General features: G+C 33.0%; 1 protein-coding gene across 1 annotated transcript in view; it reads left to right on the top strand.

Annotated features, from left to right (window-relative positions):
• Window positions 1-15,440, top strand: part of LOC129231691 (transient-receptor-potential-like protein) — an 88,498-nt gene that overhangs the window by 30,465 nt on the left and 42,593 nt on the right. The window contains exons 3-5 of the mRNA XM_054866055.1: window positions 2,670-2,881; window positions 6,066-6,199; window positions 11,163-11,658. Coding sequence (XP_054722030.1) covers window positions 2,670-2,881; window positions 6,066-6,199; window positions 11,163-11,658 — 842 coding nt within the window. The remainder of the gene's footprint in view (window positions 1-2,669; window positions 2,882-6,065; window positions 6,200-11,162; window positions 11,659-15,440) is intronic.

Genomic DNA, 15,440 nt, shown 5'->3' with positions numbered 1-15,440 from the left:
ACTCCATATTTAATGAATTTTGTAAGTGTCAAAAAATACGAATTTAAGAAATATAACTTCGAATTTTGAGTGCGCGTATATGAATACAAGCATTTTTTTACTTCCTTTTACAAAAAAGGAAGTATTGTATTCGCGAAAAAATTTTCACCCGAAATTCGGCCTTAATTTCCATTTTGCTCACACCCGAATTAATCTTGAGTTTTTTTTTGTTTTTTTTTCAACCCGGCCATGCGCGGATAAGTGCTTAAGAACGTATAGACACTCGAAATATCCATTTTGACATTCCCCCGAGTTAATTACAAAGAGTTTTCTCGTGACGTTCGTATGTACGTTTGTATGTATGTTCGTATGTGCGTATGTATGTCGCATAGCTCAACAAATATGCGAGGTATATCCCCTATAATATAGGTATGTCCTAGAAAGTTGAAATTCGGTACGTAGACTCCTAGTGGGGTCTAGTTGTACACCTCCCTTTTTGGTTGCATTCGGATGTTCCCGAGGGGGTCTTTTACACCTTTTTGGAGGGAAACCAATGTTAATTTCAATGCAAACTCAAGTGGTGTTATAATTTATGCAAACACTTGGCGATACATCGCCAAGTTTTTTAGCCAAATTTGAAGGTTTATTATTATTTTTTTTTTTAATCTGGTTTTATTTTGGCCACTATTGGCGATATTTAGAGAGTTAACAATTGAATCACATTAAAAATGTCCAATATTGGGAAAATTAATCTGTATAAGACGTTTTTTTTTTGCTTCAGTTCGCAACAAACTTGGGGTAAAAATATTTAAAGTGTTTCTTTGCTTACTCCATAGCACTATTATCATAAAATTGGCGTAAAAGGAAGTCATGTGATGCACACATTAGCTCGTTTTTCTTGAGTTTTTAGAAAGACATGAGGCAGAAACAAAGAGATGTAGGTGCCAAAATTAAAAATTTGGAGATAACCAGCACAAATGGTTGGTGACCCATTTCAATGGTAGAACCCATCGCCTTTGTCTTGGGACAAGAGCTAATACTGGAAGTCCTGGTAGCTGCTATACAGAATGATTTAGAAAAACGTTTTAATGAAAGACTACCTAGACCCACAACTTTAAACGCATTTTACTCAAAACTTGAACGTGACCACTTACATCCCTTTGATTCTCACTGCCTCATATGAATATCTATCACGGATGAAGTAATGTAATAAAAACATCAGATTTTTTTACTTCCTTTTACATAGTAAAGGAAGTATTGTATTCGCGAAAATATTTTCCCCCAAAAATCGACCTTAATTTCCATTTCGCTCGCCTCCGAATGAATATTGAGTTTTTTTTTTTTTTTCAACCCGAACACAGGTGGATATATGCCTACGAACGTATAGATACCCGAAATATCCATTGTGACTATCCCCGAGTTAATAACAACAAGTTTTCTCATGAATTACGATGTATATGGTATGTATCTCGCATTACTCAAAAACGGTATGTCCTAGAAAGTTGAAATTTGTTACGTAGACTCCTAGTGGGGCCTAGTTGTGCGCCTTCCATTTTGGTTGCATTCGGATATTCCAAAGGGGGTCTTTTACACCTTTTTTGGGGGAAAATCTTTGTTAATTTGAATGCAAACTCAAGTAGTGTTATAATTTGGCAGACACTCGGAGATATGTCGCCAAGCTTTTCATCGCCAAGGTTTTGTCGCCAACTTGGCGGTTTTTCTTTGAATCTGGTTTCATTTTGGCCATATTTAGAGGGTTAACCATTGAGTCACATTAAAATAGCTAATATTGGGAAAATTAATTTGCATAAAACGTTTTTTTGCTTCGGTTCGCAACAAACTTGGGGTGAAAATATTTAAAGTGTTTCTTTACTTACTCCAAGGCACTATTATGATTAAATTGGCGTAAAAGGAAGTCATGTGATGCACACATCAGCTCGTTTTTTCTTCATTTAATAGAGACTTTAGCTTTCAAAAGTGTATTTTAAAAATACAAAAAACAAAAGTGTCAATAAAGAGTAAGAAATGTATCTGGATTTGGTAAGTCATAACCGAAAAAAAAAATCCAGGGCGTGTGCGCCAACTTGCATTGCATATGCCATAAATAATCCGGAACGATTTTTAAATGAAAAAAGAAAAGAAATACATTCCCAAAACATTGAAAAGTTTTGTCCATCGGAAAACCAACTGATGTCGAAAGACAAGATATTAGAGCAACGAAATAGGTTTTAAGTGTATTTTAAAGGAGTTTAATAAATGTTGTATTTCTTAAAGCACAATAGAAAAGAAGAATGTAAAATAATTTTATCTTAGAAAAAAAATTATTAGACATAAGATTTTTCTTGGATAGATAGAATGAGTCTTAAAAAACATAAAGCAATTTATTTAGTTATATATAGTATTAGACCTTATGTATTCTGTCGTACTATTCGTAGCTTTGATTTCATAGAAAACTGGTCCAAAAAAGTTGGATTTTCATTATTTTCATAGTAAATGCAACTGTTAATTTTATCTTGTAATTCTATACGAGGAAACTCTTAGCAAGCCTCTTACAAAAAATAAATAAATAAATGAATGAATAAATCTCATCCACGTTCCATTTCATTTCAAGAGAACATATTTAAATTGACAACTGGAATCATATTTGATGACATTAGATTTTTCTTATACATTTTCGTTTTTCATTGCAGTTTGTCGCTCATCCTAATTGTCAACAGTTGCTGACCTCCATCTGGTACGAAGGATTTCCTGTATGGCGGAGGAGAAACGGATTCACGAAGATAGTTATCTGCTGTGGCCTGATAGCCTGTATACCTGCGATATCGCTTTATTATTTATTCTGCCCGAGATCAAAATTGGGAAAACTAGTTAGATCACCTTTCATGAAATTCATCTATCACAGGTAAATGTATTCTCCTGTATAAGTTTAAGAGTCAGTAGAAACATTTTTCATCACTCATTGATTTAAAGTTGAATCCAGTTAAATGTTTCAAATTAAATTTACCGTAGCTGTAAAATTTCGATTCGCCTTCCCAAGGCCGTGGCAAGGATATGTTTTCGGGGAGGGACATGGTCGGACGCAAAGGTGGTTCCAGACATGTAATCCAGGGGGAAAATAGCGCTTAAAAATTATGTTTATTAGGGTTTTTGCAAATATTTAACTAAAATGCAATTAAAAATTACTATTAAATAATTATTTTAAATAAACTAATAAATTCATTAATATTTGATGATAAATTTTCATCACAATAGAAGCATTCATCAGGGAGAAATAATATTTTTGTATGAGATCTCTATCGCTATTGCTATCTGATGCAGGGCGTGCACAGGGGAGAGGGACACCTGTTAGCCCGGGCCCGAGCCTGAAGGGGGCCTATATTTTTAAAACTAGGGGTGATATATTGGGGGTAAACAATATGGAGGGGGGCCCAGAAAAGTAATTTGTGATGGGCCCCAAAATTTCTGTGCACGCCCTTGATCTGATGACTATCCGACTCAACAAAATAAGAGAACTAAGTACACTTATACGGTCTATAATATGGCGAATAAATGAAAATAGTCACAATTAAAAAGTAACCTACAATCACCACCTTAAAAAGCAAATTAATATTCTTAAAGGCTACAAATGAATTAACTAGTTGGTAAAATTTTTTGCACCAAAATATATAAATCCTTTGCGTTGTGTATTAATTTATTAAAACCTACCAAAATCAAGCATTTAATCAAAAGTATGATTGGATCAAAGATGATAGGCAGATAGGCTTAATCATGTATTCCTGTTACGTCTCTTATTGAAGTTATTAAAATATGATGTTTTAAAAATGTCTAATCTTGCCATCTTTTAAAAATGTTATTCGTATTAAGAGTCATTAACATTCTGGGATGGACCAAAGTAAAAATATTGGACTTCTTTGAAAAAAAATTTTGAACTTAATTTTAAAAAAATTTAAATCAGATACAGATATCTTTATTCGGGCCGGATGTTTTTGATTTTTAAAAAAAAAATTGAAATAGCTGCTTTGATCCCCCACTTTTTTGATTAAAAATTTAAATTTTCAGGCTTAGTAAGAGAGTATTTGAATAGATAAAAATTGTCAAATGAGGATAAAATCGCATAGACAGAATAAAATGTATACGATAAAAATATATTTAAAATAAACTTAAGCAAGAAAGGTTGTACTTTTTCTCCACATCGCCTCGCCTCTTACCGATGCGCCTTAGGTAAGAAAGGTTGTACTGACTAATTAAACGGCAGCATTATTGGAATTCAAAATCTAAAAAATATGTATCCAAGAATTTCGGGGAGAATTAGTCCCGACGGACCCCACCCTGTCTACGGCCCTGCGTCCCTCCTATTTTACGTGTTCCTTGAAATTTTTCATTCATGAAAAATTTGATCCATTGTTCACCAAGTGCGACATTTTTCTTCTTGAATTCGTCAACTACATAAACTTGGCTTTTTGAACAATTAACAACTTTCATATTAGTAAACTACAGTGAACCATTAAGAAACAAAATTTACTGTAAAGTAAGTCAAGCAATTTCGAAAAGACTGTTTTTAACAACTGTTGCTTCACTTTTGCCTGTTAACAAACTGCTTGTTGATAACGCTTTACCATCAGTTATGCCTTCTGATGTCGGTAAAACCACGATTTAATGAATTTTTGCTATCTTACATTGAAAAATAGGGAAGGGGGGGGGGGGTTGCCAAAATAGTCTGCATGGCTTTACTTGACGCACCCACCTTGCATAGGTGATCTAACTAAAGTACTAAAAAACTTAAACTCCTGAAAGTGGCAAAACTCCTTTAATGTATGTTTAGTAGTCTATGTTAAGCACACAGCTGGTTAGCAATCCCCCCAAAACTTCAGACTTTAATCAGTGAAGGTACAGTTATCAGTAGTGTCTGTTGTATCTCTCTCTTTTTTATGCTAAACCAGCACATGTTTATTTATTAGATTTGATGATTATTCAATACTTTTTTGCATACATTTATTTTTTTACTTTTTCAGTTTCTGATTTCATAAAATTAAAGGTGTGAATATATTTGTTAAATTAGACAAGTAGCGCACAAAAATTAATTCCTGTTTTTTAGGAGCTCAATTTTTGGAGTGATTCTATTTATGTTTTAAGTTTTTTTTCCCAACATTTTTTAGTCCTTATTTTTTGTCACATATTTTTTGCAATTATTAGTCTTTATTTCATTCCTTTTGCAAGTCTTGTGTTCATTTTTATAAATACCTAGTAGCTCGTTTATTTTTAAAATGTATACGAATTTACAAGTTTTATTGTTTCATCTGGTCGATTATGTTCATATACTAAGCCGAGCAATATATTTCTTTATTTTATGCATAGAAAAAATACCTTTTCCTAATTTTTTACTACAAAGGACTGATCTATTAGTTATAAAAAAAGGAGGATAGAAAAAAAGTAGGAAATATTTGTAGTTGAACCGATTCACCCCAATTTCCAGATTAATAGGTTCGCAGTAAATAAAAAACATTCGTAACTTGTGAGCATTGTCTGAATTAATAATGAAAAATATCTCAAGTCTGGAACCCAAGGCTAAAATAATGGAAAACTCATTTCTTTTTTTATTTTTATTTTTAATTTTTTCACAAAAAAAAAAAAAAAAAAAAAAAACTACAACTGCAAAAAGTTGAAAACTGATCCTATTCACCTCCCTCCGTTTTAAGGTATTCATCTCGGTCTGTATATAAGGGTAAGTATTACTCATTATATTCGCGGTCTAATTTTGTATCTAATAATTAAAAAATATACTTTATTTTGTTTAAAAAAAAAATAATAAAGGATGTGATGTACAAACTATCTACAACTGCAATTTTCACTAAATAGAGTATCGAACTCATGCTAAATAGAGCCGCAAAATTATTATTGAGAGAAAATGTTTCAAGTTCGTAATTTTGCAATAGACAATGAGTATCAATGGGTGTTCTCTAGCAAAAAAAAAAAGGTTGCAAGCACTCCTTAAGGAAATAATTGCTACACCTCTTGGACCGCGATAGTTTATCCGAGTCTATAACGGTAATTACTTGTTAACTTAATAAACTTTTTGTTCTTTCCAGTGCGTCTTTCGGGTGTTTTCTTCTTCTGCTGGTACTTGCTTCCACTAGGACGGAAGGCAGCGAAAGGTCGAGGCAGAACATTCGAGGACCTCCTCCATCTTTAGTCGAGTGGCTTATTTTCTTCTGGGTTTCAGGTACAGAGTACTATGAAATAAATGTAACAAAATACATTCATAAACGCAAGCTTTAACATCTGCACTCTTATTATAAAAATATTTGAGCACAAAATAAATATCCGACCTTAAACGGATGCAGATGACTTCATTTGAGGAACTTGTTTTATAAAATATTGCACCCGATTTATTTTCACAAAGTAACTTTTTCGATGAAATATTCATTTGATGTTTTGTTAAATATTTAGGGTGTTTATTAACTTCTTTCAAAGAAAATTCATTTACAAAAAAAATATTTAAGAATTATGCATGATTTTTTTTTAAAAATCCTTATCTGATCAAGCTTTTTCTTACATTGGTACAATTTTAGCTAAATACGAGTAGGTGGCGCTAATATCGAAAACTGACAATGTCTATGAAAAAAAAAAAAAAAACTCCGGGTGATGCCGCCGCTGTGAGTTGAATTTTAGGGTCAACCCTCCAGAACACATGCGTTTAGTACAAATTACCAATTCTGATATGATAGCTTGTATCTATATAAAGACTGTCATTACCAAACTTTCACCTAACCAGAAGGTAAATACTGGCTGCGTTAGTGATTGGCATGAAGGTGAAAATCATCTACATCTTCTCACAACTGTGAAAGGTGAACACGTACAAGTGCACAAACATTGTGAAAAAAACTTTTTGCTATAGCAATAGAAATAAAAAGATAATTCTGTTTAAATCTGAAGTAATTTTTTTCAGTGAAGTTTCTTGATCAGTGCAAGACTTTATAAATATTCTGAACAGTACTGATAAAATCTCAGAAGAAAAAGAAAACAGATAAAAAAAAAACAAATGATGACAATTCTATTGCCTTTTTATATCCAGAAATTTAAAGCCGTTTTTCACGAGTATCAAATACTCGATTAAAATACTATTGAAAGCATAACAACAAAACAACAACAACAAAACAAACTCTTAGTTGAGAAAAACTTAACCTTCACGTTCATTAAGAAAAATATTAAAATCCCCATAGTAAATATAACTTTGGGTAAATACTATGATTCAAAGCCTCAGTCGAAAGAACTGGAAAACAACAAACAAAACTCAGTTCCTCTTTTTCTCCAAATATTTACTCAATCGTTGTTCATACGCATTTCAATTTAATTGCTGTTGACTGCAATGATAAGAAAACAAAAATTATTTTTTGTAAATCAATATAAAAATCATTTATATCTATATTAAACACTGCGGTGGTTATAGCTGATATAGTTTAGAAAAAAATCTATTCTGGATTCTAGTTGTTTCTATTCCAAAAACATCTTTAACGGTGAAGCTGCGACAGTGTCAAATACGAAACATAAATGTCAGGTTTTAAGTTACAAAATATGACATAAAATGTGTCTCCCTCAATAAAAAAAAAAGCAAAAAATACTACACGTAGCAAGAGTTTCGAAAAATGCTAAATCACATAAAAATGTATCCAGTAAAAGAAGGAAAAAGGTTTGCTATTTTATACCTTAGTAAATAAATTATGTTTCGGGAGCATCTTTACTATGTGGTTCAAAAAATATAAAACAATATTGATAGTTATTTAGTTCATCTTGTCTAAAGTCTTTGCGATGCAAAACTTCCATAAATTAATCTTTAAGAAATTCCAACAGAAATTCTATGTACACAAAAATTAAAAACATAAGTATTTCATAAGTAAACTGTCTAAAAGTAAACTGACTATTTAACACTGTTATCAGAGTTTACTGTGTTACACACTTTTAATTATTTTCAGATAGTGAAACTTCTATATCAGTTCTCAAACTCTATTTAGGGATCCTTTACAAATGATTTCACGCTTTTAGGGAGACGTGGGTTTATGAAATTGTCAGTTTTTTTACAAGGGGGAGGGCAGGGGTAACAGAAATTGTCATATTACACATTTCAGTTGAAATAAAAGCAATTTTATGCAATAATATGATTCTGTAACATAACGTGACATGTTACAGGGGAAGGAGTGGGGAATTTGACATTTTGTAAAAAAGAGGGGAGGAGGTCAAATACGTTGCAAACAATATGCTATTTATAAACACTACCTTACTGTGATTATGCACTTTTAATCCATCAGTTAAGTAAGCATATATATTGTTACTTTTCTGGATTAGTTTTGTTTTTATAGTTATCGCGAAGGCTCGTGAGCGATTACTGTTTGCTTTTTAAACTTTTAAATTGATTTTATATGTGCTTTTATTTATGTTCACTCTTTATTCCTAAGCCTTGGCACAAAGTGTCCTACTTTTTTTGCGTATATTTTAAAATATTGTTTTAAAACTTGTTTAAATAAAGAGCGAGGGGTATATTTCATCTAATGCTGTAAGGAAACCATTATTTATCAGGATATATTTTCTCAAACAATATCAATAAAAAATTATCGTCTAGAGATTGTTGTTACACATTAAATAGTTTACAATGCTTTGGGAAGGGTGGAAACATCGGGAAAAAAATAGTTTGACCTGTGTTTTGTGTAATTTGTTTTGATCGAATTTGAGTAACTGGCATTAATTTTTATAAAACATAGCCATAAAATCTGTACCTCAGAGCCAGACTAACGTAAGTCCAAAAATTGCGATTTTCCGTTTATTAGTGCATTGTATGTAGAAGCCTATTCCGCGTCAAGCCATGTGAGCGTAATTCTTTAAAAAAAAAAAAATCCATATCAATATTTTATCAGAGTTAAAAGAGCGCGCGTCCCATCTTTTGCATGTGCCAGAAAAAATTTTATCCCCTCTCCAGTAAAATTATCATAATGTGACTTACATCCTTCTGGCTCAGTTGGGAGATTTTTTGCACTGAAAAGCAACACTAAATTTTTGATCCGGATAAAAAGCCACGGAAAAAAATTTTGAGAGCATTTATTGTTCTGTATTTATTGAACTATTTATAGACACACTAAAAAGTACTGTAAATATTGCTTCTTATAACTCTTATAATACTAAAATACGATAACCACAATTATATTAATCAAGCATTTATTTATGCATTTCAAGCTCATATATGAGTATTTATGAAAATTTTCAATGGCCTCTTTAAAAAGATTTTCTTTTCGATAAGACCAGTTTTCCATACAATGGGGAAGTGTTGAGCACTAAAAATGCTTGTTCATCATCATGCGATATTAATTAATGTAAAGATTAAACTATTACGACTAAGTGCAAAATTACATTTAGTATCTCTTTTCCATTATTCACACACTCATACCAAAAATGGCTGCCTAGTGTCGTTACATTACGTATACAATTCTCATTGCACATGAAATTGGTTTCTCACCTTAGCTAAAATTTGATCTTAATTAAAAGTTAATTTAATATTATAAATTAAATTATTATAATTTATAAAGCTACACTCCTAAAAAAATCTTGAAATTTTACGGTAACAGTTATTGCCATCCATGTTGCCAGTAACTTTTAGCGTAAAATCTTATTTTACTGTAAAATTTTACGGTAGACTAAAGGAGAGTTAAAAAACGCAAAATGCGCGCAGCAGGATCGAACTCGGGACCTTCGTATTGGCAGTCGGCAGTGCTAAACTCCATACAAGTTGGAACACACTAAGGGATAGGAGATACGATGTTCTCACAGTAAATCACGTGGTGTATCAATTGGCTTTGCAATCGTTTATTTATTTATTTTTTCGGTACAATCTACTGTAATTTTTTCTGTACTGTAAACACTCCATTTTACAGTAGTATTTACCATAAAAGTTTCCTGAATTTTTAACAGTGTAGTACACTTCTTTTACATGTCGCATCAATGACCGATTTTGTAATTACGCTTCAAGTTCCATTTCTTCAAACTGAAGAGCCGTCAGTGGGTACCCGTTGCAGGGCCTAAAAGTTCGGAGTCAGTGGGGCACCAGTTACAGCAAAAGCACGTGATTAAAGTAAAATTATATGAAATGCTTTCTAATATCTGATACCTCAGTGCTAGGATAATTTGATTCTTGTAACGTGATTTAACTGCGCACAGGTGATTTTGAGCCATACTAGTCGAAGCTCTTCTGTGACGTTAGAAACACGGCTTTTCTGAAGCAAATTTTTTCAACATTTGATTAAAACACCTTTAGAGACTTTACAGATGCTGAGGACGGAGTACGTTTTTGAAGATGAGAGCTCTGGTAGATTTGCTACTTCACGAAGAAAGGAAAGTGTTAGTATTTCAAAGGCAGCGACCTTCTCAAAGACTGTTACTGAATTTTTAGGTAGATGGTTTTCCATGGGAGCTCACGGGAGCTCAGTTCCTGAACTTCTTTTCAATTTTGTGCAGATTTTTACATATTGGATGGAGTTTAGACTAATTTGGCATTAAAACAAGTTCTGAAGACTACAGAGCTTCCGCACCTCTTTCGTTAGAAATTAAGCCATGCGATTGGAAGCAAATCTATGCCCACTTAGTTCCCGAAGAGTAGTACAGCATATTCCGATAGAGGACTTTAACATGCTTCGAGTGTCCTGTCAAATTAGTCCGTGCCGTTGTACCAGACTGACCATCTTTAGAGAAGGATTTTTGTTCGTCTTTAAAACGCTGGTAACATTTGTATACCTTCAATCTCGACATAGTGGAATCACGCACTCTTTCCTCAGAATGTTTAGAGTCTCTGAAGGTGCTTTAACCAATTGCTGACAAAGAATGGATCTTCAAAAGCCATGTTTCTAACGTCGCCAAGCAGCTTTGGCTAACTTAGAAAAAAATCATCAACGTGCGCAATTGAATTTCACAGGACATGCTTCCAACTATCTAAACATTGAAGGAGGAGATAAAAGAATGCATTTCATGCCGTTTCATTCTTCTACATGATTCACAATTCTACATGCTTTAGCTGCCTTTGGTAACTGCAGTCCCCGAATTTTTTAGGTCATTCTACATATTTTCAGTCATTATTTCAAATTACCAAAATGTATTGCTAAAACATGATTAAGATTGATACTGATTTTCAACTCATCGCTTTATAGGTATGGTGTGGGCTGAATGCAAGCAGCTATGGGAAGAAGGCTTGAAAGCATATGTTCGACAATGGTGGAATTGGCTGGATTTCATCATGCTTTCATTCTATTTGGCGACATTTTCCTTAAAAGCAGTGGCCTTTTTTCAAATACATAGTGATCTCTATGGTAATCGAGTGATGGAAAGACATCGATGGCCAAACAACGATCCTACACTCATAGCCGAGGGAGTTTTTGCAGTAGCTAATGTTTTCAGTTTTGCTAGAATCATCTATCTCTTTCAAACAAATCCACATTTGGGACCACTGCAGATCTCACTTGGATGCATGATCATTGATATCGCTAAATTTTTATTCATATTTTTCCTCATATTGACTTCATTTGCTTGTGGTTTAAATCAGTTATACTGGTACGCTGATTACGTTGATGAAAATTGTCAAGCAAAAGGAGATAATTCCACCATGTTCGCAGGAAACTGCTATCAAAACAGTGAACCTTTCATGACGTAAGTATTATCATAAACATATTTTTAAAATGCAAAAGTAACAAACTATTAGAAATAGTTTACATTTGGACAGATCTTTAGTTGGTAGTGCAAAAGGAGTAATTGAAAACTTTTCAGATGAGGAAGACAGCTTAATATAATTATTAAGTAATGACAAAATCGAGCCGCGCATTTCAATTAATGTGCTCCATGACTTCCAATTTAAAATGTAAAACAGAAATTACTTAAAAAGTTAGTGTATTTTTAAAATATGTAACATTTAGGATATTTTTTCATGTGATTAACGTATCCATAACACACAACTCACTTTAGACACATTTAAATGTTAAGTCTCTTACGCTTCTTGAAAGATAAGCTTCTCTTCAATAACTAGATTAAAACAATTTTACTTTTGGTGTTTTCCACAAACTGTAAAAAGAGCAGAATCCTTTCTTATTTTTAGTGTTATTTTTTTCACAAAACAATTCATTTGGTGGAACAATCAAAAAAGCCCCATAGATTTAATGCCAACAATATTAACTAATCAAAAATTATAATATTAATTATATTTATAAAAATATACTGAAAATTCAATGAGAAAACTGTTGATAGTTCTCATTTTACCAAAATATCCGGTGCTTTGAAATGTTGTAGGTACATAAGTTGGCTTGCGCTGGAACAAAATTGAAATAAAATAACTGGAAAACTTTTCTGCAATTCCAACCCCTTTGTTAAAATTGATGTTGTGAAGATTATTTCCTTACGCATTTTTGGTCTCTAATATAATATTAATCAGTGTATACTACCTATGGTAAATTTATCAGAATTATGGCTTTTTCTCAAATGGAATTTTCATTTGTAACTGTATTTCAAACAATAAGGTAAACACACCAGTAGGGGTCAGTGCTTAATAGTGCTTCAGTAGCGGCCACTTCAAGGTTTATATTTGAAAAATTAGCACTCCAAGTTTTCCAATGGATTCAAACGTGCGGGATAAGACCTTACAACATTGATTTTAAATATTTTTTTGTGAATGACTAACTTAAATGATATTCTCTAAAATGAATTAAAAATAAAAGCGCTGTAACAGCTTTAAGCGTTGAAACTTTGCAGCATTTTCTTTCCTTTGCTCTTTTGTAAATGACAAACCTACATCTGCAACAAGTATACGGGCTCATATCTTCATTTATTAGTCACCTCCATACATTAATTTTCTAGTTTTAATTTTCGATCTTTATAATTCCCGTTCTGATTTAATATATGATTCTTAATTTAATTAAGGCATTTTGTTTAAAAACATAATTTTATTGTTCTTGAAACAAATAAAGTGCTTGATAGAATGGAACTAATATTATGTTGTAGGGGAACGAACAAATTGGAACTTTGCTTTGAAAAATTCAATACATAAAAAAAAACAACAATGTATGTCACAATTAAACCTGTATTAAAACATTATTTTTTATTTTTGGCAGTCAGTTTGTACCTTCAAAAAAGGTAGAAAATGTTCACATTTTTTGGGGGGGCGGGGGGCAAAGTGAAAAATAAAATATTTGTCTAATTAAACACTTTCTACCTGGTTATCAAAAATATTTTTTTATCAAATGAATGAGCAACTACTAGAAAGAATGAAGGAACTAATGAATAGATAGTGAAATAATAAACAAGTAAATGTATGTAAGTTAATTGATCACTGTATGAGAATTAATAAATGGGTGAATAAAATAGTGAATGAATAAGTAAATAGGTGGAAGAATGAAAAAAAAAGGAACTTTGAAATTAAGGAATGCAAATGAATTAATTGGTAATTGAATACAAAAGTGATTTAATAAATAATTGAATTAGTAAACGAAATGAGCTATTTCACTTTCACCCATCCACTTTGCCCCGCAAGAACTTGACTAATTAAAAAAAACATTTAAAATAAAAAATAAGCTTAATATTAATTACATAAATACCGCACTGATTATTAGTAAATCTCAATTGATGTTTAAAAATAATGTTGTAAGATTCCGGGCTGTTGTTCCGTGGTCTGAGTGTTGTTACTCCAAACATTTCGGCCGCATCTACGGCAGCCATCATCAGTGTTAGCGTGGTCGTAGTTTCCAGGGAAGCGACTTCCTAGCAACTGATGCAGATATCGAAGTGTTGTCACTATCTATATGGGAAGAGCTAGCTCTCCCTTCGTTCTGGGCCAGGATTGGCTGATATACATTCGTCCTTGTTTCTGGTTGGCTGAAATTTGAGCTCTCTTCATTCTGGTTGGGGATTGGTTGAAGGGCGTCCGTCGCTGTTTTTGGTTGGCTAGAAGTATCTCTCGGTATAATCCGTCTAAGTGTAGCATGCCAGAGTTAGTTGATCTTTATTCCTTCTTCCATTTTGTTAAAATTGTTGGGATGTTTGAAAATTTTAGAACGCTTCTCTGTTTAATCTGGCGTAATAGTGGGAAGTCCTTGAAAGTATTTTGGTTTTTTTGAATTGAATGTCATGGGTGCCATCACTAAAAGTATGTTCCGCGACTGCTGATTTCTGTGTGTTTCAAAGGAAGAAGGAATAAAGTTCAACAAACTCCGGCATGCTACACTTAGACGGATTATACCAAGACATACTTCTAGCCAACCAGAAGCAGCGACGGACGCCCAGCAACCGATCATCAACCAGCAGGGCCGGACTAACACTCCGTCAGTCCGTGCCCCGGCACGGAGAAAAAAATTTGAGGGGCGCAAAATTACCTAATCAAAGTAAGAAAGTATCGCAACTGAGTTTCTGTAAAAATAAAATTTAGGAAGGGGGGAAAGAGAAAAAAAAATCAGCAAACAAAATCCTAAAAATGAAAACTATATAATTCATACATGACTAAACAGTTTTCAAAGTTTCTCCACAAAGTAAAGGGGGGAGCAGCGTAAAAAAAGGGTTGAAAAACGCTTCATAAAGCGATAGTGGGAAAACATCCATAAAAAAATCCATGTGTAAAACTGCTCATTTGTATTTATAAAGAATGTTTCTACAACATTTTTTTTTTTTTTATGCAAAAAAGAGTAACAGAAAGGCGCCTTTCATTCACAGATGAAGAGGGCGCACCGTAAAGCCTCCCGATCGTTTATTCTAAACTCAATCGAATAATAATCAGTCGATCGGATCCTCGCTTGAAGGATTTTCGAAATTCAAAAGCGCAATTTCAATTTATCTTAAGAGGCACTAAGCAATAAGGGGCGGTTAGGGATCTCTCTCCAAAAATTTTCGAAATTGAAATCTAAAATTCACGATTTCAGAATTCAGACTATCTTTGGTAGTAACGCTAGGGAAAGAGGGGTGGTTCAGGGACTTTCATCGAGAATTGTTTCAAAATCGATTTCCTAAAAACGCATTTCCTTAGACGTTTTTATATGATATCAATATCCCATTGTTACTCCAACGAATAATTAAACCTTCTTTTTAATTTCTTGCTGGGGAGGAGAGCTACAGGGCGCAGCGGTTTGAAGACTCTTATTTTCAGGCAGACTAGAAAAAAAAAAGAAACAAAAGAACGAGAGGGGAGCGTTGTTTGCTGCCCAATAAATTGTGCCTGTTGAAAGTTTTTGGTTCAAAGATTTCTTTTTGAAATAAGGAAGATTTTCCCCACAACATTATTTGTTTTTTCTTAGTAACTTCGTTTTCCAAATACACGTTCTTTTCTTCTCTTGAGTAAGAGGCGCGGACCCCTGACCCGTCAGGTTGTACCACTGCCTGGTGCCATCTAAAGTATTATTATCATCATTTATTTATTTTTTGGAGAAACAAACATGGAAATTTTTTGTGTGTAAACT

This window comes from Uloborus diversus, chromosome 10 (genome assembly GCF_026930045.1).
Source record: "Uloborus diversus isolate 005 chromosome 10, Udiv.v.3.1, whole genome shotgun sequence".
Taxonomy (NCBI): domain Eukaryota; kingdom Metazoa; phylum Arthropoda; class Arachnida; order Araneae; family Uloboridae; genus Uloborus; species Uloborus diversus.
Note: the sequence above shows the minus strand (reverse complement) of the source record. Positions and strands in the feature narration are given on the sequence as shown.